At 47.2% G+C, this 27,795-nt stretch overlaps 1 protein-coding gene across 1 annotated transcript in view; it reads left to right on the top strand.

Annotated features, from left to right (window-relative positions):
• The window catches only part of FAM83F (family with sequence similarity 83 member F), a 186,971-nt gene that overhangs the window by 9,796 nt on the left and 149,380 nt on the right, over positions 1-27,795 (top strand). The window contains exon 2 of the mRNA XM_040359580.1: positions 26,554-26,721. Coding sequence (XP_040215514.1) covers positions 26,554-26,721 — 168 coding nt within the window. The remainder of the gene's footprint in view (positions 1-26,553; positions 26,722-27,795) is intronic.

Genomic DNA, 27,795 nt, shown 5'->3' with positions numbered 1-27,795 from the left:
GCCGAAAAAAGCCTTACGTAAATCAATGCGCCGGACGCGCGTAAGTTTCTGAATCGATGTATCTAGCTCACTTGCATATTCTACGTGGAAATCAACGGAAGCGCCACCTAGCGGCCAGCGTAAATATGCACCCCAAGATACGACGGCGTAGGAGACTTACGCCACTCGTATCTAGCCAACAGTGAGGCGTATCTGATTCTTTGAATCAGGCACAGAGATGCGATGCCTCACACTCAGAGTTACGACGGCGTATCTGGAGATACGCCGTCGTAACTCCTTTCTGAATCCGGGCCCAGGTTTGCAGCATTAAACCCTCCCTCCTCAAAAGCTCATTATTTATCATATGTATGCTGCCATCAGGAAAATGGAAAATTGTATCAAATACTTACAGTAAAACTCTTAGATGAGTATTTTAGCGAGTACAATATACAGGGATATGGGATATGATTTTTATATTGTTGGACTGGTGTTTTTATTCAACCATACCAACTACGTTACCGTGGGGGGGTATTTACTAAAGGCACTTTGCACTACAAGTGCACTTGGAAGTGCAGTGTAGTAGATCTGATGGGGGAACATGCAAGGAAAAAAAACAGCATTTTAGCTTGTACATGATTGGATGATAAAATCAGCAGAGCTTCCCCTCATTTCAGATCTTCCCCTCAGATCTATAGCGATTGCACTTCCAAGTGCACTTGCAGACCTCTTGTGGTGAAAAGTGGATTTTTCTTTATTAAATAAACCCGTAGTTGGTTTATAATGTGTAAAGCATTCTGCGTTTTTGCATACTGCAAACGCACGTAAGTGCACGATAAACGCAAGTGAAGCATGCAACTTGGTACAAATAAAAAATGCACTGCAAAGTTTTAATGCATTGTCAGTGCTTTTATATGCATTTGCATTTGTTGGAATAACGTACGGTACATTTTTTCATGTGTTTGCTTGCGTCCATGTGCATTCAAGTGCAATTTCAGTGTATTGACATGTGTTCACGGTGCATTTATGTGTATTTGCAGTGTGTCTCGGTGTGGAAAAATGCTGCACATTGTACTTCTTTTTTTTTTACGCAAGAAATGGTGTAGACTAGGCTCATTAATATACATTGATTTTCTTGCATGTCTTTGAACTGCATTCATACTGTGTTTTAAAATGTACCCAGTTGCAACTGGTGTCAACGTGCCCTCAAGACTTTGGTTTATTTTTCTACAGTTCAGGTTAACCTGAAGCCATAAAGGTTCCCCAGTGTTCTTCACTTCCTCATTCATGAAATGTTATCAACACCATTGACAGAAAATAGATACACTATGTCACATGCTTTCATTTCTGGAAATTCCACTGATAACTGCAGTGTTCTATGGACTTTATACTTCTGCTCTCTGTCTAGTTATTACATTTATTTATATCATTAACCACTTGCTTACTGGGCACATATACCCCCCTCCTTCCCAGGTGAAATTTCAGCTCCCGGCACTGCGTCGCTTTAACTGACAATTGCGCAGTTGTGCGATGTGGCTCCCAAACAAAATTGGCGTCCTTTTTTCCCCACAAGTAGAGCTTTCTTTTAGTGGTATTTGATCACCTCTGCGGTTTTTATTTTTTGCGCTATAAACAAAAAAAGAGAACATTTTGAAGAAAAATTCAATATTTTTTACTTGTTACTATAAAAAATAGCCCAATTTTTTCAAAAAAACTTTTTTTTTCTCAGTCTAGGCCGATACGTATTCTTCTACATATTTTTGGTAAAAAAAAAATCGCAATAAGCGACTGGTTTGCGCAAAAGTTATAGGGCCTACAAAATAGGGGACATAATTATTATTATTATTTTTTATTAATTTTTTTACTAGTAATGGCGGCGATCTGCGATTTTTATTGGGACTGTGACATTATGGCGGACATATCGGACACTTTTGACACCATTCACATTTATACTGCAATCAGTGCTATAAATATGCACTAATTGCTGTATAAATGTGACTGGCAGGGACTGAATAGCAACCAGCTAGGGGGGGAGGAAGGGGTTAAATGTGTACCCTGCATAGTGTTTCTAACTGTGGGGGAAGGGGACTGACTGGGGGAGGTTATCGATCTGTGTCCCTATGTACAAGGAACACAGATCGGTCTCCTCTCTCGGTCTCCTCTCTCCCTGACAGGACGTGGATCTGTGTGTCCTTGTCCACGTCCTTGTCTGTGTAACTGCCGATCGCGGGTGCCTGGCAGACATTGCGACAGCCAGGCACGCGCAACGGCATCTCAGTGATGTGGTGGGAACGCGCGTGCCCCCCAGTGGCTGGAGGCCGTATATAGACGGCCTCCCGGAAATTGGCATCCACCCTGCGGCCGTATAAAGTCGTATTGCCGTCGGGAAGTGGTTAAATAAAACTTTTTTTTATCATTATGAAAAAAAAAAGAAATTCCCCCAAGTTAATGGGAAGGTGGGCCGCAGCCCGGCCTGAGTTTGTAGGAGTCGGTGGTATTTAAACCCACCCTCCTCCTCCTCCTTACTTCTGTCGGTGTCTTGTGTTAGGTGGCGTCATTTCCTGACGACATTTTCAAAAACCTCAAATTCCGGTTTACGGCTCCTCGAGGACTCTCAGCTCTTCAGCAGCTTTCGGTGGCTCTCGGCTCCGCTCGGTGACCATCGGCAGCTCTTGGCTCTGCTCAGCAGTTTCTGGCTATTGGCTTCCGGCGGCTCTCGGCTCCTCGTTGCAATTGTGGTTAAGGACAGGACGTTGGTCTAAGTGCTTACGTCTCGCCAATCTGTGTTTCTGTTTCAGTTTGTTTCAGTAAGTTTCATGCGTTTGGTTATCCACGGCGGGTTGGTGACAGATACACGAGGGGAGGCTGGATGTTGGGTTGGGTAAGGTCTTGCATGCGCAGGTGTCATTATCTGTTCTCAGGCCTCATGGGTTTTTAAAAGGGTAGTCACACCACTGTGGGGTCACCCACCACGTTTGTGGGTGTTAACAGTTTGAGATGTTTTGTTTTTAATAGATTTGTGCACTGGCAAGTCTGCTCAGCCGTTTGTAGTCATGTCACGATCATGCATCATGTTGCATACCTCCCAACATTTTAACTTCAGAATGAGGGACACTTGAGGAAAGGAGTGACCTGACTGTCAAGTGTTGCGCCTAGCGCCATGCAAAAAAAGGTGGGTGTGACCAAAGTCTTACCAGTGGGAGGGGCTTAAGGGGTTACACAAAATCTAGGCTTCCTTCTACCTATACAATATGCTTTGATTGCTTTGTCTGAGCCTACCTTAAAGAAGAACTTTATTGAAATAATCAGGGACTGAATAGCAACCAGCAACTGTAGACACAAGATTTTGGTGAGAAGTATACAATGAATGTACAGTATTGTGTATGTAGTGCAGGAGTGTGTAAGGCAAAGCACAGGGTCGGGGAGTGCTGCAGTCAGTGTCAGATTTACCTAACGCAGGCTGCAGGGCTCCAGGGTGTGTTCAAGGATCAGGAGTATGTAATGCAGAGAGAGACTGTAGTCAGTACTGGGTTTAGGAATACATGGATGGCACACAGAGAGCAGGGTTCAGGAGTCTGTAATGCACAGAATGCAGGGGACTTGAGTGTTATCCACAGAATAGAGGGGTCAGGAATATGTAATGCATAGTAGGAGTCAGGAGTACAAACCAAAAATAGTGCAGGGGTTTGTAACGCACAGTTTAGGGGTGCAAAATCCCCCCTCCTCTGCAAAATAATAAAACAAAACACTAATTTGAACACTGCCCCCCCCCCCCCGTAGTACAAATCCTCTCTCCCCCTCCCAAAGCAAACACCCCCAAGCAAATACCCCCTTCTAACACAGAATTCCCCCTCAAAGTAAAAACCCTCCTTCCCCCCCCCCAGTAGCCCTCTCAGAATAAATCCTTTTCAACCCCCCCAAATCCTCCGTCCCAGCGCAACCCCCCATTATAGCACAAATGCTCTCCCACCCAATTCCCCCTCTCCAAATCCCCCAGCACAAATCTTCTTTCCCTCACTAATCCCCCTTCCCAACAAATCCCCCCCAAATGTATTTTCCCAACAAACATTATCTCCCCCCCTTCAAGCAAAAGTCCCCCTCAATTCCTATTTTTGCACAGATCCTCCTCCAGCACAAACCCTCTTTCCCCAAATCCATCTGGTCTGCACAAGTCCTCTCCCCAGTTCTATCACAAATCCTCCCACCCAAATCCCCCCCCCAGCACAATCTACCATTCTTCCCCATCTCTGCACAAATCCCCACTCACCTCAGTTCCCCCCTCCCAGAACAAATACTTTACCCCTTCAATTTCCCCCAGCATAAATCGTCCCTCTCTCCAATCCCTTCTCCCAAAAAAAATCTTCCTCACGGCACAACCCCCCTTTCCAGTAAAAATCCCCTATCCCCAAATTCCCCCCAGCACAAAACCTCCTTTCCTCCAATTCCCCCTTCCAAACAAATCTCCCTCCTCTCTTCAAGTACAAGTCCCCCAATCTCCATTTCTAGCACAATAGGTGGATGGTGGGGTGGGGCTAGTGTGTGGGATTGGGGGTGGGGATAGGGAATGGGTAAGTGGGGGTGGGGTAGGGATGGGGAAAGGGTAAGTGAGGGCAGAGTAGGGATGGTGAAAGGGTAAGTGAGGGCAGAGTAGGGATGGTGAAAAGGTAAGTGGGGGCAGAGTAGGGTTGGTGAAAGGGTAAGTGAGGGCGGAGTAGGGATGGTGAAAGGGTAAGTGGGGGCGGGGAAAGGGGTGTTTGAAATGGAAGTATTGAAGTATGGGAGGGTTGTGGGAAGATTGCTTGGTGGCTGGAGGGGGCTCTTAAAACAATGAGTCAGGCTAGTAGGGGTTGAGGGCTGGGTTAGAGGATAAATTTCAATGTTGGCTGGTGAGTGGGAATGAAAGAGGATCCTGGAAGAGGCTAGGGGGCAATGAAGGGGGGATAGGGAAGATGCTGGGAGACATGGGGCAGTTGTGACAGCTGTCAAGGGAATCCAACACTGTCGGCTATGTAGGAGTGCTGCACGAAGGGGAAATGATTGCGAGTGGCAGAGTGAAGGAATTAATTGAAATGACAGGCAGGGGCAGAGGCAGCATAGAGGATGGCTCTGGTCTCTGTACTTCTCGCACAGGGCCGTCTGTGTCCTGACACTTTTTGAAGCTACTTCATGGCTCCTCTTCAAAGGCGGGGAGTCGTAGAGAGAAAAGAAGCTGGAAGGCATTGGGCAGAGCTGGGAGGTCACGTGGCCTGTAAAGTGTGTCTTCAGTTGCTAGGACGCCGACTGTCCTAGCAACTAATAAAGCTTGGGGGGGGGGAAGAAGCAGAGATTGCTGGCATCCTCTGCTCACAGAAATCCTCACTTTCAAGATACCACCACTGAATGGAGCCCAGTGGGCGCTGGGCTCTGGATTCCGGAACTCCAGCCAAGATCCGGGATCGTTGGGAGGTATGATGTTGTAACACTCGTTCAATTGCCTAGCACGTTTTTCAGGTCTCGTAGGTGGGGTTCATGGTATTATCTGCTTTGCTTAAGATCCTAATTTCTTGTTCAAGGTTCTGACATGTTTTTTAGTCCCTTTCGTACATTTTGTTTCAGAGTAGGCTTCGGGCGCCAGACGCAAGCCTTGTACGGTTAGGGTAAAAGGTTTTCACGATCAAAGGTAAATCAGGTTTGCTGGTGCTTCGTTCTGTTATCGCTAATTTTCGTCACTTTTAGGCCTTATTTCGCCACTGCAGCATTTACCTATCGCATTTTAGGTATTAGCGGGTTGAGATGATAATTTTTAATTGGCTTGGGCAGTGGCAAGTCTCCTCACCTGTTTTCTCGATCCTACTTATGTTGGGCCTTTTTCATTCGTCATGATACTTTACGCTTTAGTCATATTGGACCTGTCACGTTTTCAGGTCCGGGAGGGCCTGAGTGTATGTATGTTTTTAATTGACCTGTGGACCGCAGGTTGCTTGGCCTCCTTAGTCAGGTGGGGTGTACGCTTTCTTGGGCACACTTAGGTTTTGTTTTAAGGTTAGGAGGCGGCTGGAAGGGGGTAGAGCATTGTTTGGGGATCGAATGGTGTTAGTTGGTTTCTGTTGTTGTGCTTACGTTTCATTTTGATTATTTAGGGCATGTCTCAAGCAGAGGACATCAATGACTTTGCCTCCATTTCCCCTTCTCCAGCTAGGAGTCCGGAACAGGGCGGCAGACCTTCTCTGAGGTCCTGGACTGTCCCAAGACTAATGGCAGAATTGCGTCTTAGGGGTATCTCATACCCTGCGCAGAGGCCGCAAGGCAGAACTTTTCAGACTGTTTTCCTACCTCTTCAGGTCCTGGTGCAGAGCAGGTCACCCTGCGTATGGTTGCTACATCCCTCACACAGATCCATTCTACCCTTCGCTCTTTGGCAAGCTCATTTCAGGAGTTACAGGCCAGGGTGGAGGTTCTGGAGACCAGTCCGAATCCGGCCCTGGTGGATCTTGCAGGTTCTGGGGTTACGGCAGGGTCTGAGGTCCCCATGTTTTTAAGGCCTGTGCCGTTGGCTGCAGGTACCAGCTCTAGTGTACCCGCTCTCACCCCGGCCCATTTTATCCAAGGGAGTATTAGGAAGGATATTTTGGAAGGCAAGGATGTCAATTTGGCATCCTTGTTGATTGCCGCCCACGATGTGGCTGACAACAAGTCCTATGCTTGTGGCGATGTGTCAGTGATCATCAAGTTTAAGGAACCACAGGCTGAACCGCAAGCTCGCTATCCCTAAGTTTGTTCTGGCGTTTAGCATGTTCAGGGATATTGTTTGCTCGGTGATTCCCCAGAGGAGGGAGGAGCTGGACCTTTACCTGTATGCGGTGGTACAGTTGGGTTATAAGTTCAGAGGCAAGGCTTTCTATTAAGGCAGGGCAAGAACAGTTCACTGAGCCGCATCAATGTGTCTTTTTTGCAGGCCTGCTTGTTCTCTCACCCTTCTCCCAGTTTATGTCCCTTTCTGGTGGAGGGGGTTCACAAGGGTCTTCCATACAGGGTTCGTTACATTACCTTCATGCACTTTCGAGAGTCCCAATCTCAGGTCTTCTGCGGCAGATTTGGGGTCGGTGGACACATTACTCCAGTCTCAACTGGACAAAGGGTTCATTATGTGTCCGTTATCTGTATCCCCTTTCCGGTGTTGGTCAATCCTGATGGGTTGGTTAAGGGAAAATGTTCAAATAAATTACGTTTAATTTACAACATGTCCACCCCTTATTCCCCCGCGGTGCATAGCTTGAATTCCTTAACCACTTCCATACCACGCTTATTCTGGCACTTCTCTCCTTCATGTAAAAATCATAATTTTTTTGCTAGAAAATGACTCAGAACCCCCAAACATTCATTATATATTTTTTTTTAGCAGACACCCCAGGGAATAAAGTGGCCGTCATTGCAACTTTATCTCGCACAGTATTTGCGCAATCATTTTTTAAACACCTTTTTTGGAAAAAAAAAACGGTTTCATGAATTAAAAAATAAAAAAACAGTAAAGTTAGCCCAATTTTTTTGTATAATGTGAAAGATGATGTTACGCTGAGTAAATAGATACCCAACTTGTCACGCTTTAAAATTGCGCACACTCATTGAATGGCGCCAAACTTTGGTACTTAAAAATCTCCATAGGCAACACTTTTTTTTTTTTTTTTTTTTTTACAGGTTACCAGTTTAGAGTTGCAGAGGAGGTCTTGTGCTAGAATTATTGCTCTCGCTCTAATGCCGCGTACACACGGTCGTTTTTCGGCATGAAAAAAAAACAACGTTTTTAAAAACGTCATTTAAAATCATCGTGTGTGGGCTTCACATCGTTTTTTGGGTTCTGAAATTCGAACATGCTGCATTTATGTCGTTTTTTAAAATGTCGTTTTTTGGGTTGTAAAAAATGATCGTGTGTGGGCTAAAACGACGTTTTAAGACCGCGCATGCCCAGAAGCGAGTTATGAGACGGGAGCACTCGTTCAGGTAAAACTACCATTCATAATAGAGTAAGCACATTCATCACGCTGTAACAGACAAAAAAGCGCAAATCGTCTTTTACTAACAAGGAATCGGCTAAAAGCAGCCCAAAGGCGAATAGAACTTCCCCTTCAGAGTGCCGTTGTACGTCACAGCGCTTTGTTCATAATTTTTTAAAAATGATGGTGTGTGGGCAACATCGTTTTTAATGATGAAGTTGGAAAAACTTTGTTTTTTGGACATGCTGAAATTTTTTTAATTTTTTTTTCATGCCGAAAAACGACCGTGTGTACGCCGCATAACGCACGCGGAAATACCTAACATGTGTTGGCGGGACTTACGTGCGCGTTCGCTTCTGAGCGCGAGCTACTGGGGACAGGGGCGTTTTAAAAAAATACATTTATATATTTTTTTATTTTTATTTTTACACTTTTTAAAAAAAAAATATTTATTTTATCACTTTTATTCCTATAACAAGGAATGTAAACATCCTTTGTAATAGGAATAGTGTGTGACAGGTGCTCTTTATGGAGAGATGCGGGGTCAATAAGACCCCACATCTCTCCTCCAGGCTGCGAAGCATGAGATCGTGAAAAAAAATTCACAGATCTCATGCTTTTAGCCACGATTGCGGCTTTGTTTACTTCTGGGCGTGACGTCATAACGTCGCACCCGGGCCTCCGACGGTCATAGAGATGACCGGAGACATCTGGTTACCGGAAATCTCTATGCTTTTCATCCGGTGCCGGACGATTCGTTCTCCGGACCTCCGATGGCACGGGAGAGCCCGGAGAAGCACGGGATGGCGGCGGGAGGGCCGCCACCTATAAGAACGATCAAGCGGCGGAATAGCCGCTATTATCATTCTTATGGTGTGCAGAATCGCCGCCTGAAAACAGTAATATCTGAATGATGTCTGTAGCTGCAGGCATCATTCAGATATTCTCCACTGAAGTCCAGGACGTCATATGACGTTCTGTGGTATGGAATTGGTTAATCCCATCTGAAGAATTTTCTTTGAAGTATGCATCAGTGGATCAGGCTATCCAGCAGATCATTGAGGTTGGGAAGGGTGCTTGGCTGTCCAAAGCGGACATAGCAGGTGCATTCAAACTCCTTCCAAACATGCCGTCACTCTGGCAGTGGCATGGGGTGAAGTGGAGGGGACTGTACTACTTTGCCACCAGACTCACCTTTGGTTCCAAAAGCAGCCCTTGGCTGTTTGATGCCTTTGCCCAGGCGCTCAGGTGGATTCTCACTCATGTGGAGAGTTGTCACGTAGTCATCCACTATCTGGATGACTTCCTCCTCATCGAGAGTACCAAGCAAGGCCCTGTAGATTTACAGTAATTGTTGTCCATTTTTGCGGCTCTCAACATCCCGCTGGCAGTCAAGAAGTTGGAGGACCTGGCAACGGCACTTACCTTTTTAGGGATCATTTTGGATACTCAGGCCATGCAGGCCAGCCTTCCAGCTGATAAGCTCACCAGGATAAGAGATTGTATCCATTACTTTACTGTTCCAGGGTGGAGTTGCATTCTCTGCTGGGTATGTTGAACTTCGCCATGAGGATCATCCCTCAGGGTAGGTCTTTCATATCCAGGTTGTTAGCTTTATTGCCATCAGCCCCACGGATTCAGACTTGCGGGTCAAGCTGGATGCAGCAGCTCTGGCTGACCTTCGCATGTGAAACAATTTCCTCCGGCATTGAAACGGGATTGGCATGTTCATCCCCGTGGCGTCCATATCCTCTCCTCATGTTGTGGCGGCCACGGTAGGTAATGCTGCCCTTTTTGGCACCCACTGGTTGGCCGGGCCATGGCCGGAGGAAGTCTTGGCCATCCCAGGGTTCACGGAATCTTCAGCATTGTTTGAGATCTTCCCCATTGTGTCAGTGGCCCAGGGGTGGGGTAGGTTATGGTCAGGGCAGACAGTGGTTTTCTCAACGGACAATCAGGCGGCCTTGGAGATTATCAACAAAGGTAGATCTAGGTCTTTGGTCATCATGTTCTTTGTACACAGGCTAATATGGTTGTCCTTACAGTTTTATTTTCATATTTATTTTAAATTCATCAGTGGGGCTGAAAATGTGGCACTAGATGCTCTGTCACGGCTCAATTACCCATTGTTTTTCCGACAGGTCCCGGAAACAGACGCCATCCCCGCAGGCCTCACTTCTGATAGACTAGTCTCCCATTGGCTTGATGCAGCAGCTTTGATCAATATATCATTATCAACCAACACCAGGATGGCTTACGCCTCGGCCTGGAAGACCTTTCAGGCTTCCAGTCCTGGCATCCGTGTTTCAATGGTCATGATGTTCGATATCTGCTAAATTTTGTGCCATTTTGTCATTCGCAACTGAAGTTGTCTTATGGCACGATTAAGACGTATCTTGCGGGGGTTCAGCATTATTTAGCCCTTCAGGATCCGAATAGGCCTTCCATCTTTGCTGCCCATGCTGTTAAGGCCATTCTGAGGGGCATCCAAAGGAGTTACCCTCCCTCTTCTGTTAGCAGACTTCCGGTTTCAGGGTTTATCTTCTGGGGTATGTCCGATCTGCTGGACAGGTAGCCTTTCGGGAGGCTCCTCAGTTTGGTCCTTAAAGCTGCCATATATTTGGCTTTTTTTTGGATTCCTTAGGCCGGGCGAATTAACCCATACCGGCTCAGGTTCCCGTGTTCTCATGATCAGTCAGTTGATCAGACATCCGGACCATTTCAGGTTGCATTTGTACGCGTGCAAGATGCAGCAGTTTGGGGCTGGTACAGATGTCAGGTATTTCAAGACCGATCGTGCTTGGTGCCCCATGGCAGTTTTGGACAGACCTAGGGATAGTCCCTTGTTACCCTTTCTGCATGCTCCCCTCACGATGGTGCAGTTCACCAAGCATTGCTGCACGTTATGGTCCAACCTAGGTTTAAACCCGGCAAGTCTTTCTGGTCACTCATTCAGAATTGGGGAGGCTTCTGCAGCTTCTCGCCAGGGGATTCCGGCTCATGTCATCAAAAAGTTAGGGAGATGGAACTCTGCATGTTTCTCTAGATATGTCCCGGATTCCTCATGTCAAGATGGCTCGGGCTTTCAGGCATTTAGCTGACTGATGTTATGTTACTTCCAATAAATCCGTTACTGATTTACCCTATTGTCTTCATTTTTGCCCCCAGTAGGCATACTGACCACGTGACCTTTGGCACACCCCAGGTCTTTCCTCATGTTCCTTCATTATGTTCTTACTCTATCTCTCATTGAGACTCCGAGTACAAATGGGAAGGCGGGCCTGAGTTTGTAGGAGGAATCAGGTGGTATTTAACCACTTCTGCCCCTGAAGAATTTACCCCTTTCCTTACCAGAGCACATTTTGTGATTCGGCACTGCGTCACTTTAAATGACAATTGCGCGGTCGTGCGACGTAGCTCCCAAACAAAATTGCCGTCCTGTTTTTTTCCACAAATAGAGCTTTCCTTTGGTGGTATTTGATCACCTCTGCGTTATAAACAAAAATACAGCGACAATTTTGAAAAAAAATGCGATATTTTTTACTTTTTGCTATAATAAATATCCCCAAAAAATCTATATATAAAAAAAAAAAAAAACATTCCTCAGTTTAGGCCGATACATATTCTTCTACATATTTTTGGTAAAAAAAAATCGCAATAAACATATGTTGATTGGTTTGCGCAAAAGTTATAGGGCCAGATTCAGATAGGTTACGCGGATCTAAAGATCTGATTTACAATCCGCCGCCGCAAGTTTTTTTTGATGCTAGTGCTGTATTCAGAAAGCACTTACCTCAAAACTTGTGGCGGCGTATCGTAAATCCCCCGGCGGAATTCAAATTCTGCGGCTAGGGGGAGTGTACTATTTAAATCAGGCGCGTCCCCCGCGCCGATTGAACTGCGCATGCGCCGCCGGCTAAATTTCCCAGTGTGCATTGGTCCAAATGACGTTGCTAGGACGTCATTGGTTTCGGCGTGAGCGTAACTTGCGTCCAGCTCTTTTCTGAATCGACTTACGCAAACGACGTAAAAATTCAAACTCGGCGCGGGAACGACGGCCATACTTAACATTGGCTGCGCCTCATAGACCCAGGGGTAACTATATGCCGGAAAAAGCCGAACGCAAACCACGTAAAAAAAAAGCGCCGGGCGGTCGTTCGTTTCTGAATCGGCGTAACTCCTCATTTGCATATTCGTTGCGTAAAAAAAAACGAAACGCCACCTAGTGGCCGGCCTGGAATTGCAGCCTAAGATCCGACGGTATAACACAGTTACACCTGTCGGATCTTAGGAATATCTATGCGTAACTGATTCTCTGAATCAGTCGAGAACTCCGAGATACGACGGCGTATGAGGAGATACACCGTCGTATCTCTTTGTGAATCTGGCCCATAGTGTCTACAAAATAGGGGATAGTTTTATTGCATTATTATTTTTTTTTTTTTTTTGTGACCGTGACATTGCGACGGACATATCAGACACTTTTGACAGACACTTTTGACACATTTTTGGGACCATTCACATTTATACAGCGATTAGTGCTATAAAACTGCACTGATTGCTGTATAAATGTGACTGGCAGAGAAGGGGTTAACACTAGGTGGCACTGAAGGGGTTAATATGGTCCCTAGTGTGTGATTCTAACTGTAGGGAGAGGGGACTCACAAGGTGAGGAGACTGATGTGTGTTCCTCTGTCCTGGGAACTCACACATCGGTCTCCTCACCTGACAGGACAGTGGATCTGTGTGTTTACACACACAGATCCACACTCCTGCTGTGATTGCGGGCAATCGTGGGTGCCCAGTGGACATCGTGGCTGCCGGGCCCGCGCGATGCCGCAGGCATGTGCGCACGCCCCCTAGATGGCCGGAAGGCCCAGGACATCAGGATGGGAGATTCCATCTGTGGACGTCATATGACTATGGGCGGTAGGGAAGTGGTTAAACCCGCCCTCCTTACTCCTGTCGGCCGCGTGTCTTGTATCCCACCCTCCCGACCCTTTTATTCTTACCTTTTTTCCTTGTCATTTCATATTTGGGTATGCCCCCTTTAGGCATACTGACCACGTGACCTTTGGCACACCCCAGGTCTTTCCTCATGCTCCTTCATTACGTTCTTACTCTATCTCTCATTGAGACTCCGCGTACAAACATAAATCAGACTTTCACTTGCAGTTGCCTGCAGCCACTTGCCATTTTCACAAAATAATGTAGAAATGGGTGTAATATTTATTTTTTATTTTGGCAGCTTTCCCAGACTCTTCATATAGAAACCGCTTTTGTATTGCATGTTTGACGAAGGATGTTGATGGCTAGATACCTGTAATTCAGACAGATTCTGTGTATGATTGGGCAGTTTATGGGATATTCAGTGTAAGCCAGGTTGAATATGTTCAGCCATTCTGCTTTGTTCTTCATTATAAAATGCAGATTTTTACATTTGTTCTCATTTTCCTAGTCTGTACAACACTTTTATGGAGGGTTGATTTACAGGGTTAGTTCACCTTTACCGTAAAACTGTTTATGCAGACAAGTGGTGTCTGTCAGGCCTGGACGGGGGGGGGGGGGGGGGGGGGGGGGGGGGGGGCGATTGTTCGCAGGGACGGTTGGTGACGGAATATTCACGGAGTCAATCTACTGCACTGTCATGTAAAGGGGCAATATGATATACTGTATAGGAGCACTGTAATGATTACAGTGCAGTCTCCTTTATATCACAGTGCCCTTAGCAATCACAGTGCCCCTCGGTCATGCTCATGCTCAGTCATACTCTTCCTCCGCTGCACAGTCCTACCTTCAGCAATGCAGAGGCAGGATTCAGCATGTGTGTCCTCTTCAGGGTCCTCGCCCTGCTGAAGATATCATCATATCAGCAGGGCAGGGGGTCGGAGGAGCTGCAGAACTGGATCATATTAACAAGTGGGTGATTACCCGTTTGTTAATAGGAAAAGACTCTTGCTCTCTGTGCAGATATCCAGCTCCTCCTGCCCCCTGCTTTGCTAATAGGATGACATTGTTGGCAGGGTTGGAGAGCTGTAAGAGGAGACACAGGCATGACCACATAGCGGGAAGTGATCGATGACCATGGCTTGTGTTAGTCCTGTCAGGACCGCAGTCGCAGCTTACCTCCCAACATGTGGCCCGGTCATCAACAGGCCGCTCTTGTTGGAACATGTGGCCCCACCCCACCAGACAAATGCCCAGTGGCCAGTCTGGGCCTGGTGTCTGTAGATAAAAACAAACTGTGCAGCTTTTACCAAAGTTGAATAATTTGGGGAGAGAACGCACATGTAAGCAGGTAAAGGGGGACAGTAATGGCTAGGAGGTTCTTAGCAACGTCCTAGGAGTTTTGCAGTCAGGCTTTGTGAGGTATGGAAATGGCCTATACCTAGAGCAAAGGCATTATTCAATTTTAGTGAAAGCTGCACAGCTTGTTTTTTAACGTGCCTTTTAGAAAAGATGCAATTAAATTCCAAATTCAAATTTTCCTATACCTGATTGTGTATTTGACCTGATGCTGGCTTACATTAAAGTGGCTCCTTGAAGTAAACCGTTACTCCAAATGAAGACTTGGCATCATTGTAATACTCCCCTTTCCTGTTACACATGTACATTGTATTGTAATTTTTGTTGGGGCGGGCATGGCCGCCCATTACCCCTTCTTTTTTTTCTTCGTCTAGGTGAAGGTGACGTAGCCCTCCCTGCTTAAATTCTGTGATACACAAATTGCATCCCAAGACAACCCCACAGCATTTGAAAATGACACAAATGTAAAAATCAGCAATTACAGCACGTGTAGTGGCTTTTCTTTTTTCAACCCCCTTCCCGACCAGCCGCAGTTATACTGCGGCAGGTTGGCTCTCCGCGCGCCTGCAGCGTGTTCCCAGAGCCGATGCGCACGCCCAATGACAGAGCGAGAACTGGGATCTGTGTGTGTAAACACAAACCCTGGTCCTGTCAGGGGAAAGGAGAAAGATTGTGTGTTCCTACTAAGTAGGAACAATGATCTGTCTAATCTAGTCAGCCACATCCCCCCTCCCCCCCACAGTTAAAACACCTCCCAGGGAACACATTTAACCCCTTTATTGCCCCCCCTAGTGTTAACCCTTTCTATAGTTGCCAACACTGTAAAAAAAATATAGGGAAATTGTTTGTCTGTGGGCGGGGTCTTATTATAATTGGGGGGGCAGGGCATGTGTTTTAAGGTGTTGCGTAGAGGGGGAAGAAAATTAGTAGGGTTTCAATGGAATAGTGGGCATGGCTTAAAGGGGTGTGGTCTGAGACTGAGATGAATGAGGGATGGAGGGAGAAAGAAAGAAATAGGGAGGGAGGGAAGAAAGAGGGATGGAGGGACAGCAGGCCCAGATCCTACACAACAATCGAAATAGGTGTATTCCATAAAGTTTAACAATCAGCAGATAAAGATATTCCATACACATGGTGTTAGTGCTTCAATTATCCCGACACCATGGTTGTTATGGTGTGTGGATGATTGAAGCGCATTATTATTATTATTATTATTATTATTATTACATTGCAATATACAATTAAATAGTTAAACTCACCATAATGTAGAATCAGTGGGAGCCCTGAGTGTGTCCCCTGCCACCAGATGCCATCAGGTATCCCCAGCGGAGTGCCTCCTTCCAGCAGGCATTCCTAGCAGAGTCCCTCCTTACATCAGGTGTCCCCAGCGGGGTGCCTATTACATCAGTGTCTCCAGTACAGTACCTTCTAGGCCCCTTTCACACTGGGGCATTTTTCGGGTGTTGTTCGAGCATTTTTCGAGCGTTTTTCAGGCAAAGCCTCATTTGCAATCCCAATGTGAAAGCCTGAGTGCTTTCAGAGCCCTTTCACACTGCCAGCGCCCGAAAAACACTGGTAAAGCACCGCTAAGACCCTAACATTTTAGGGCGTTTTTGCAGTGCTTCAGTGTGAAATGGCAAGGCGTTTTTACAGCGCTTTCAATTCATTTCTATGGAGAGGGGTGTTTTTGGAGCGTTTTTTTCCAACGCCCAAAAGCTGCTCCAAAGATGGTGCTTGCAGGAAAGGGTCCATTGAGATGCATGGAGAGTGCTTTATGAGCGTTTTAATAGCGCTATTTTTAACGCTAAAACGCTGTAAAAACACTTCAGTGTGACCTTTCACACTAAAGCGTTTTTACAGCGTTTTAGCGTTGCGTTCATTTTACAGCGAACACGGTAAAAACGCTGTAAAATCACGGTAAAATAGCAGTGTTTTACAGCTATTTTAAAGGTCCGCTATAGGCGTTACCAGTGTGAAAGGGGTTTACAAGCGATATTGAAGAATGGGTGTCAAAGAACAACCCCACCCCCCTACATAAATTCCTGTTTACTTCCTGGTATCTCGTGGAGGTGAGAAGAAGGTACAGAAAGAAGATGGAGTTTATGGAGCTTTTTTGTTGTTGGTGGATATTCTCCCAATAGAGTAGCACAAACAGAGGCAGCAATGTCGCTATTGAGTTCATCCCATCCTCCAAGCACACACCTCAAGTGGACAATTTGCATTGCTATATGAGGACTTAAGAGTGCACCCAGAAGTATCTATATCCTAATCCCGCTCCCAATAGTCCCAAATTCCTAACGCTAACCCTAATCCCGCTTCCACTAGTCCCAAATCCCTAACCCTAATCCTGCTCCCAATAGTCTCAAATCCCTAACCCTAATCCCACTTCCACTAGTACCATATCCCTAACCCTTATCCCACTTCCACTAGTCCCAAATCCCTAACCCCACTCCCAATAGTCCCAAATCCCTAACCCTGCTTCCACTAGTCCCAAATCCCTAATCCCACTTCTACTAGTCCCAAATCCCTAACCCCGCTTCCACTAGTTCCAAATCCCTAACCCTAATCCCACTCCCAAATTCCTAAACCTTATTCCACTCCCAATAGTCCCAAATCCCTAACCCTGATTCCACTAATCCCAAATCCCTAACCCTAATCCCGCTCCCAATAGTCCCAAATCCCTAACCCTAATCCTGCTTCCACTAGTCCCAAATCCCTAACCCTAATCCTGCTTCCACTAGTGTCAAATCCCTAACCCTAATCCCGCTTCCACTAGTCCCAAATCCCGCTCCCAATAGTCCCAAATCCCTAACCCTAATCCCACTTCCACTAGTCCCAAATCCCTAACTCTAACCACACTTCCACTAGTCCCAAATCCCTAACCCCGCTCTCAATAGTCCCAAATCCCTAACCCTAATCCCACTTCCACTAGTGCCAAATCCCTAACCCCACTTCCACTAGTCCCAAATCCCTAACCCTAATCCTGCTTCCACCAGTCCCAAATCCGTAACACTAACCCTAATCCATCTTCCACAAGTCCCAAATCCCTAACCCCGCTTCCACTAGTCCCAAATCCCTAACCCTAATCCCACTTCCACTAGTCCCAAATCCCTAACCCTAATCCATCTCCCAATAGTCCCAAATCCCTAACCCTAATCCCACTTCTATTAGTCCCAAATCCCTAACCTTAACCCTAATCCCACTTGTCCCAAATCCCTAACCCTAATCCCGCTCCCAATAGTTTAAGGGTTAGGGATTTGGGACTATTGGGAGCGGGATTAGGTTTATACTTAGGGATTCGGGACAAGTAGGGTTAGGGTTAGAGATTTAGGGCTAGTGGAATCAGGATTAGGGTTACGGTTAAGGATTTGGGACTATTGGGAGCCGGATTAGGGTTAGGGATTTGGGACAAGTGGGATTAGGGTTAGGGATTTGGGACTAGTGGGCTTAGGGTAATGATATAGAGGACGTTGTAGCGAGTTCCTTTTGCCCTGACTGTTATGAAATATATTGGTTGAAAGTCATATATCTTGTAAAGCAGATGTTATGTCTCAGATTGAACCTCAGAGTGTATCTTTTTGCCTATACATCTTTTTCGGTTCATTTATATATACAATTTAAATTATTTTACTTCCGGTTTTTAGCAGAGCAGCGGCCAGCAGCAGCAGTCTCGTGGCGGTGCCACTCCCGGTGCACATGCCGGGCATCATTGGAGGGGGTGCCACCGCCCATCCATCTTCTTTTCCTGGGCTCATGCCGGCTTCTGAGAGGGGAGGCCACCCACCCGCTCATCCGTTCATCCACACACTTTGGAAATCATGCAGGCAGCAGAGAGGCGGGCCGCCTGCACTCCACTCACTCCTCCAGGCTCACGCCAGCATCTTTGCAGGGCCGCCCACTCATTTTCCCTGTCTGCTTCCCGGGCTCATGCTGAGCAGGTGGGGGGCTGTCTGTCCATCCATCCACTCCTCTTGGCACACGCCTGCATCTTTGCAGGGCCGCTTGCTCCTCCTCCCTGTATGCTTCACGGGCTCACGCTGGGGGGCAGTCCATCCACCCACTTACTCCTCCGGGCACACGCTGGCGCACAAGGGGGAGCGGAGGACCGTCTGTCTGTCCATCCACTCCTCCGAGCACACGCCAGCATCTTAGCAGGGCCGCCCGCTCATCCACTCAGCAAGTCATCCTTTCCCGGGACATCGGGGTAGGGGAGGGGTACGTCCATGCGTGTATCATGGGGGGGCATCCACCACCCCACCCACTCCTCGTTGCTCATTCTCTGAAGGGCCGTCTGCTTGTCTACTCAATCCTCCCCTGGGAACACGCTGGTGTCATGAGGGGGAGGGGGGTTGTCTACCCACTCATCCCAGGGTCATGCTGGCAGCATGGAATGGGTTGTCCACCCATTTCTTCAGGGATCATTCTGGCAGCATGGGGGGGGCTGTCCACCCTTCATCTCCTGGGGTCACGCTGGCAGCATGGGGGGCTGTGCACCCTTCATCTCCTGGGGTCACGCTGGCAGCATGGGGGGCTGTCCACCCTTCATCTCCCGGGGTCACGCTGGCAGCATGGGAGGGGTTTCCACCCATTTCTTCAGGGATTACGCTGGTAGCATGGGGGGGGCTGTCCACCCACGTTTCCACGGATCACGCTGTTGGTTTTTCCTTGCAATAATGCATTTGTCATAGCATCCTGTCTCTGCATTTCCAGTCTCTCTGTGGGGGGGAGGGTTGTCACATGGGGGGGTTTAGCGTTTCTGCCCCAGCATTTCTGTCATGTGTTTCAGTCTCAGCGTTTCTGCCCCAGCATTTCTGTCATGTGTTTCAGTCTTAGCGTTTCAGTCGCAGCTTTCAGTCTCAGCGTTTCTGCCCCAGCCTGTCTGTCAAAGCATTTGTCTGTCACAACATTTGTCGGTCACAGTGTTGTCGTCTTTGTTGGTTGCCTTGTCTCATCGTACTTCATCCATGTTGCAACCTGGGTAAGTTAGCTAGTGCTCACATCTCGGGGTCTGTCACATCTACAGATCCATACGGGCTGAAGTTTCATTTTTAATGATCGTCAATGTTGGCATTTTTCTTGTATGCTGATTCATTTGGGCCAAGCATGCTCTCCGCTACCTGGTTGCAAGTCAGGATGGAGGTAATTGAAGCTTGTGCACTCAGAGGTAGGGTGTCAGCGCATCCCCAGCTCCTGCTTTCATTCCTGCAGGCTAGTTCAGCATCCCCTTGGGTCCGGTCTATCAGGCCTTCTGTTTTTTTATATGTCTGAGCCAAGTATGTTCCTTGTCAGGGGCCGGGTTGGAATCTCCCATTCCTGGACCTCTGACAGCCCTGCTGGAAATATTTCCAGGCCTGCACGTGGGCCTCATCGCTAGATCGTCAGGTTTTGTTTGAAGTTTCTTGGCTTAGCAGACAGTTATGCTTTCATCAGCAATCAAGTTAGTGGAGGCAGCATTTTCCAGGGGTGCTTGATCTGGTTTCTTAACCGTCATTCTGAAGGTGGGGGGCCGGGCCTCCAAGGTGCCTAGTGGCTAGTTCCAATATCGTTTGGTACTTTTGGCTGCTCTTTCCTGCCAAGATTTTTTAATTTTTTCTTCAAGGTACTTGTCCGTGGTCTGACGATTTAGCACTTGCTACAAGTAGGGGGGGGGGTTGTATTGGCATCCACACCGATATCAACTATCCTTGCACTCACTCCCATCAGTCCTGCTGTCTATAGGGCAAGATAATTGGTGCATTCGGGACTCAGGCGTCAGGTTACCCGGTCGTATCAAGTGGGCCCAGTGTTCCGTGTGTCTGGCATGGTTTTCCATGTTTAACAATGCTTATTGCCTTGGCGCATTGGCCTTATCCATCAACATATCCATCAGGTATCCAGCACTTCAGATTCCTTCCAGTTTGTCCATTTTTGCAACTCACCCTCTCACTTCCCCCCCATACCAAGTATAGGTAGGCCAGGGGTTGGGGGATTTTCACAGAGCTACTTCACTGGTGTCCGTTTGAAGTATTTCGATCTTCTAGGCCATCTTTTACAGGGGCTTGTCGGGTCAGCCCTTTCTCCATTTGCCACACGCATCCTCTCATCAGAAGCAGTTGATTCTTAAGTCTGGGTCAGGCTCAATCCAATCTTTTATGGGACGTTAGTTGAGTTTTGGGCCGCTTCGCAGGTTCATCAGGGGGTTCCTTCTATCACAAGTCATGAGTCGGTGGGTTTCTCCTGTCATAGCGGATACTTATACTGTTGCCATCCTGGCACGCGCTATTCTACTTGACGGATTGTTACCTACCCTTCTTTACCTAAATATGTGTCTTTTTGCCCTCTTTTCAGGCATACTGATCAGCTAGGCCTTGGTTGTTAGGGTTATTGCATTTCTTACTCGAAGACTCTGACTACAAGTGTAAAGGCTGGCCGGAGGCTAGCCTGTGTTTGTCGGGAAGAGTCTGAGGGTACATAATCCTCCTCCCCTGTTGGGTCCTGTGTTGGCATCACTTCAGGGTTCCCACCCACCCGGTTCCCCCAGCCTTCATTAGGGGTGCTGAATATAATCGATGCATCGCGATTCGGGGGGGCCCCGATGCGGCATCGATGCATATGACCCCAATAATCGATGTCGGGTGACGTCATCCCGACTTGCCCCGCCCCTCCCGGGAGAGCGCTCCGAGCGTGTGTATTAAAATACCTGTTTTGTAATACACGCCGCTATAATCCATTAAGTGGCCACTGCTGCATGTGCTTTTTAAAATATACAGTGTTTTATACCTATATTTCTGTCTTTATACTCTGTTTGCATATTCCTCTCATGTGACTGTTCACTCCGGCCCGCCTCTCACCTCCCACGTCTCTCCTGATATCAGCCCCGCCCGCCTCTCTTCTCATCTAATAGCTACAGTACAGTCGGTGGGCGGGGCTGAGAACTCCCACTGACGTCATGAAAGAGGAGAACGAGAGGCGGCATGGACCGGACAGAGTCACATGTGCGGAATATACAGAGTATACACAGACAGAAATGAAGGTATGGAATAGAACTAAGGCTAGAGGGACACCAAAGGCCCAGAAGACCAAAGAAGAGAGGGGGCAAAAGGACTATATCGGTACTGTATAAAGAGATAAATTGGAGGAGTAGTAAGAGTTAAAAGATATATATATCCGTTTATTAACATGGTATCAAAAAGACAAACATAGTCATAAAATGCATCAAAACAATAATATAAGACAATGGACATATTTTGAGACCAGCCATACAGGTCACCGAGCTAGAATAGTCCCCAGGCAGAGGATCACGGTGAAAAGAGGAGGTCACACAAGGCAGAATCTCAACTAGTTTTGCAACTGAGTTGCTTTGTCAGGAGAATTCTAAAAATGATACATAATTGTTAGCACCAAAGGCTATAGACATATGGATAAACATACATAGGCCAAACAGATGTCGGCAAACAATTATTAAAGTATCAACAATATGTAGGAAAACAATACTTAGGGGAAAAAAATGCTGTGTGGCTTACCTATAAAGAGAACACTCACTCGCTTGGAAGTCGCAGCCAACCGCGGAGAAAAATCTCCTACGGCGACCAAGGGGGACAACTGTGGAGGTGGACCTGTTATAACTGTATATAGGTATACCATAAGTTGAGCTTAAGCTGTTATATTACAGAGTGATTGTGAAAAACGTGCCACTGTGGTAATAGTGAGTAACACAAAGGTGATGTGAGGTAGGTGAAAAGCCATATTCCAAGTAGGAAAAAAAGGGGTAGAGGGAGGGGGGGGAGAGAGAGGGGGGGTAAAGGGAGAAGAATTAAGAAGAAGAGGGAAACAAGGGGGGAGGGAAAGGGAGGGGGCAAAAAGGATGGGAGGGGAGGAGGACAAGTACAAGGAGAGGGGAAGGAGGGGGGGAGGAGTGAATGGAGGCGAGCGAAGGGAGGAAAAAAAGGGGAGGGGGGGGAAAGGGAGAGCGAGGGAAGGGGAACAAAAGTACCCCCTTTTTTTTTTTTTCTTCTTCTTCTTAATTGTTCTCCCTTCCCCCCTCTCTTTACCCCCCTTTTCTCCCTCTTTTTTTCCTACTTGTAATATGGCTTTTCACCTACCTCACATCACCATCAGCCACATGCGTATATTCCTGAACCTTGTAGTGCACCGTATTAGCGCACTTCTTAAAGCGGAGTTCCGCCGTTTTTTAGTTTAGTAAAAGTCAGCAGCTACAAAAAGTGTAGCTGGTGACTTTTATTAAACCGACACTTACTTGTCCCAGAGTCCAGCGATGCGGCCGCACAGAGCCCCGTACCTTTCCCTGCTCCTCTCCTCGAGACCGTCATATCTACTGTGGGCACCCGGCCATGATGGCTTATGGCTTCATGGCCAGGCACGCACTGTGATCTGCCATTGGCCAGCCAATCTTCTGGGACCTGTGTTGTGTCCCAGAAGATCGCTGGCAGGAAGGGGCCACCTAGGGCGAGAGGAGGATTCACCTAGGTGGCCAGGACAGAAAGTCCCACTAAAAAGAGGACACCCCCCCCCCAAAAAAAAAATGACATGCCAAATGTGGCATGTCAGGGGGCGAGGAGTGCTTAAAGCGGAAGTTCCACTTTTGGGTGGAACTCCACTTTAAGGGAGTGAGGTTATTTTTATTTAAAAGCAGAGTTCAGTAAAAAAAATGTTATTAAAAGTCAGCAGCTACAAAAAAAGTGTATCTTCTGAATTTTAATAAAAAGACACTCACTGTCCCACAATCCAGCGACGTGGCCACCCAAACCCTCCATTCTGTCCACGGCTCGGCAATACTATTGTGGGCATCTGGTTGTGACAGCTTGCATTTGGACAGCCAGGTGCGCATGTCTCACTGCGCTGTCCTGCATAGCCGGGCAATGTTCTGGGACCTGTGATGTGTCTCAGAAGATTGCAGGGAGGTAGGGCCACCTAGGCGGCCCAAGCGGAAGTGAGAGCTTGTCTGTAATCTTGATGCATCGTGATGCATTGCGGAATCAAATTGAATCGTTAACCAGATAATCGAATCGTGAGACCGGTGAAGATGCGCACCCCTAGCCTTCATACATGGCTTCACAGCAGGATTCCACACCGGCCTCATCACTCTACCCCACTCCACTCACAAATGCAAGAACCTCCAGCCAGTGGCTATCGATGAAGCCATAGACCGGTTGCTACAGGCTGTACTAGACAGAGGTTTCATCATCGGCCCCTTCCCACAGTCACCCTTTCGGACCTGGAGCATCAGCCCTGTTTAGCTGGTCAAAGGCAAGTTCTCCAATAAACTCTGCTTAGTGTATGATTTGTCTGCGGTTTATTCCTCCCACACCCCGAGTCTGAAGCTCCCTGATTCCTTCGAGGAACTCTCCCTCAAATACGCATCAGTCGACTTAGCCATCCAGACCATCATTAAAATAGGTGCCTGGCTGTCCAAAGCAGCCATCTCAGATGCTTTCAAGCTTCTGCATATCAAGCCATCCCTCTGGTGGTGGCACAGCATTAAATGGAGGGATTCCTATTTCTTTGCCACCAAGTTGACCTTTGGGTCCAAAAGCAGCCTGTGGCTGTTCAATGTTTTTGCCCAGGCCCTTGCTAAAATATTATTATTTTTTATTTTACTAGTAATGCTTGTGATCAGCGATTTTTATCAGAACTGCGACATTATGGCGGACACATCGGAAATGTTTTACACCTTTTTGGGACCATTGGCATTTACACAGTGAAAAGTGCTATAAATATTCACTGATTACTGTGTAAATGACACTGGCAGGGAAAGGGTTAACACTAGGGTTGCCCAAGGGGTTAACTGTGTTCCCTAGTGTGTGTTCTAACTGCAAGGGGGATGGGACTGACTGGAGGAATTGACAGATCGTGGTTCCTAGCTTGTAGGAACTCACAATCTGCCTTTCCTCTCTTCACAGAACAGGGACATGTGTGTCCCTGTTCTGCCTCTCGTGCCCACAATTGTGCATGGCCGGCAGTCGTCGCGACCGCCGACCATGCACATCTCCACCCCCGCTGTGCAGCGGACGCGTGCACACCCCTTCTATCCCGCATAGGCCGCTTACACATGGTCGGACAAAACCGATGAGAATGGACCGAGGTTCAGTTTCATCGGTCCAAACCGACCGTGTGTACGGCCCATCGGTCTGCTGTCCTTCGGTCCAGAATTTTAAAACATGCTTTAAAATCGAACCAATGGACCGCTGACCGATCGGTCCAAACCGATGGTTAGTACACAAAAGCATCGATTCAAAACCCGCGCATCCTCAGAATCAAGTCGACGCATGCTTGGAAGCATTGAACTTCGTTTTTTTTTCAGAACGTCGTTGTGTTTTACGTCACCGCGTTCTGACCCGATCGGATTTTGAACTGATGGTGTGTACACACATCAGACCACTTCAGCGGTGGATGAACCGGTCGTGTGTACAGGGCCTTAAAGAGACTGACGTACAGCTACGACGGTTCGCAGGATCATGCCGACCTGCCGCAGTAAAATGATGGCGGCAGGTTGGCAAGTGGTTAATAAAAGGGCACTTACCTGTCCAGGGATCCAGCACTGTCCTCACCTGGGCCGGTTCTTTGTCAGACTACAGGCAAAGATTTTGCTCAGATCACATAGGATGAAGTTCTGCTTTAACATATCACCTAATATATTTTTCCCCTGCTGTAGCAAATTGGAGAATGCTTTGCTGGGCTTTTTTGCCTTCCTCTAAATCAACTTTGGGTGAAGGATTGTCTACATGGGATTGTATTTTTTTTTTGGTTGAACTAGATGGACTTGCGTCTTTTTTCAACCTGACTAACTATGATATGGTTGGTAATGAAGTAAGCATAGAATTGGATTACCTATGGGAATAACACAATTTAGCATATAGGGTGATTGGTAATAAGGACTAGGCATTAGATGACACTTGGTGTCCAGATCAGCATAAACAGTAGCAAGGTTAAAAAAAACAGTGCAACAGTGAGTAGTAATAAAGTGTGATTCACCGAGCACAGGAACTAAACTGCCAAAGTACAGTGATATAGACTATGCTAGGCCTAGATCAACTAGATGTCTACTGTCCATAGAAATGAAGGAAATAGAAGAAGTGACCAAGATGGTTTTATTGGAGGGGCAGTCTTTTATGTTCTTTTGCCGGCTATAATTAAGGCCCTTTAAGAAGCATTGGTGCACTTAGCAACAGTTTTAGTAAACCAGCATGCAGTATAGGTGTGGTAAAGATGCAGATAACAACAAAACCTGGGGAATGCCCAGGGAAAAACCAAGCCTCTTTACCGACCAGCCTGCAGAACAACCAATTAACCTGTCTAACAGTATGCGTTAAAAACAAGGGTTTTGTCCGCACGCATTTGCAAACACATGCGTGAGCCACAGAGCCGCGCCAAGGCACCCTGTAAGCTGTGGTCCTAACACTAAACAATGAGTGTCCCCACAGTGGAGGCACATGCATTCTAATGGGTAGATGCAGTTAGGCCCCTTTCACACTAGGGTGGGAGGCGCGGTGGCGGTATAGCGCCGTTAAAAATAGCGTCGCTATACCGTCGGATTTGCCCCGGTATTAACCCCCGCTAGCGGCCAATAAAGGGTTAATACTGCCCGCAATGCGCCTCTGCAGAGGCGCATTGCGGGCGGTATTGCCGTGGTTTCCCATTATTTTAAATGGGAAGGAGCGGTATACGCGCCACTCCTCTCACCGCTCCAAAGATGCTCCTGGCAGGAGATTTTTTTCTCTCCTGCCAGCGCATCGCCACAGTGTGAAAGCCCTCTGGCTTTCACATTGAGTATGCAGTGCAGGAGTTTTTCAGGCGGTATAGCAGCGCTATTTTTATTGCTGTACCGCCTGAAAAACTCCTCAGTGTGAAAGGGGTCTAAGTCTGTGGTATAGGTGTGAAACAGGTGAAGTATAGGTGCAGTATACTTATTGTCCTGCCTCCAGTAACTCAGTCTCTCTGAGCATTTCCCTCTGTGCCAAGAAAAAGAACCCTCCCCTTCTCTTCCTTGACACAGTGTCTTGTTAGAATTATAGTAGAAAGGGTCCCTAAGCTCCACAATATGGATTACTCCCTGAACTTCAAATCCTGTGATCCTCAGCATTCTGCATAGGAATCCATAGGCTTTTCTGGCTATAGTTCTTCCTTTGCTGACTGAAGAGGATAGTGCAACAAAACATTCAGCATAACAGTAGAAAGTGAAAGTAAACTGATTGTAAATAGGGAAATGTCTCCTTGACCATGTTTCTGTAGTCCAGCACCTGGATTCAATAATAATATCATAATATTAATTACAACAAATTTCTTTTACCTTCCTGTATTGCAGGTGATTGCTATTGTAATGGATTATTTCACTGACCGGGAGGTGTTCAGAGATGTTCTGGATGCAGCTGACAAAAGGAGAGTTCCAGTTTACATTATTCTGGGAGAATGTGGAGTTAAATATTTCCTTGAAATGTGCGAGTTGATGCAGCTGTCTGGATCGATGCTTCGGGTAAAATAAATCCTATAGTATAGAAAGGATTAGATATAAGGAAAGCTATGTGCTATATGCAAACAAGATTTTTTTTTATTGCAAACTAAAAAATAGTGCATGCATACACATTGAAAATTGTATGGGTCTGTTTATAAAAATATATAAACTAATAGTTGCAGCACTTAGGCTGCATTCACATCTAGGCGGACGAAATCGCGGCGTTTTGTCGCCGCAAATCGCGGTAAAAATAGCGGCGTTTTGTACCGCGATTTGCGGCGACAAAACGCCGGTATTGTCCGCCTAGATGTGCCCCAAGATGACCCCCTCTATGGAGATGATTGCCATCTCCTAGCCGAACACTCGAAGACGCCTGAAAAAAAGGTCCGGGACCTTTTTTCACGCGGCAGGCGACAGGCGTCCGGCGTTCGGCGTGGAGATGTGAACCATCTCCATAGAGGGACATCTGTTTTCAGCCCTCTGGCGGCAGGGGCGTAGCGCTACAGGCGTAAAAACGCCTAGGTGTGAATGGGGTCTTAGACATCAATCCTCACACTTTGTCACACATAAATACATCTTTTACTTCTTCCCCATCCCATGAAACAATGGCCGGCGTTGCCACTAGGCAAACCAGGCAGCCACCTAGGGTGCACTGCTGCCTGGAGCACAGCCACAACATCCTCCCGTCCTCCTCCTTCAGTCATAGTCACCCCCTCCCTCTCCCCCTTGTTCGTGGTTCCCTCAGATCACTCAGTAACTCCTCAGAAGGCGATCTTGTTCTGTCTGGATTAGGGGAGAAGACAAGTGAGGAACTCTGAAGGGCGAAGTTGTATGACTTCTCAGAGGAGGTGGAGGGTCAGGAAGAGGTGTATGGGTGGTAATTGAGTTGGAGAAGAGCGGAGTCGGTGTACAGTGATGTGAGGAGCCAGGATGGGGCTCCCTGCTGATCATACTCTGCCTAACGGTGAGTCGCCTCACCGCACAGCCTGACTGCCTTGTGTATGTGAGAGGACCTACTACCAGATGGGACATGACCTCCATACACAACTGTCTGCATACCGACTGTGGCCAGGGGGGGTGTATTGTACACCCTCC

Source organism: Rana temporaria, chromosome 7 (assembly GCF_905171775.1).
Source record: "Rana temporaria chromosome 7, aRanTem1.1, whole genome shotgun sequence".
Taxonomy (NCBI): domain Eukaryota; kingdom Metazoa; phylum Chordata; class Amphibia; order Anura; family Ranidae; genus Rana; species Rana temporaria.
Note: the sequence above shows the minus strand (reverse complement) of the source record. Positions and strands in the feature narration are given on the sequence as shown.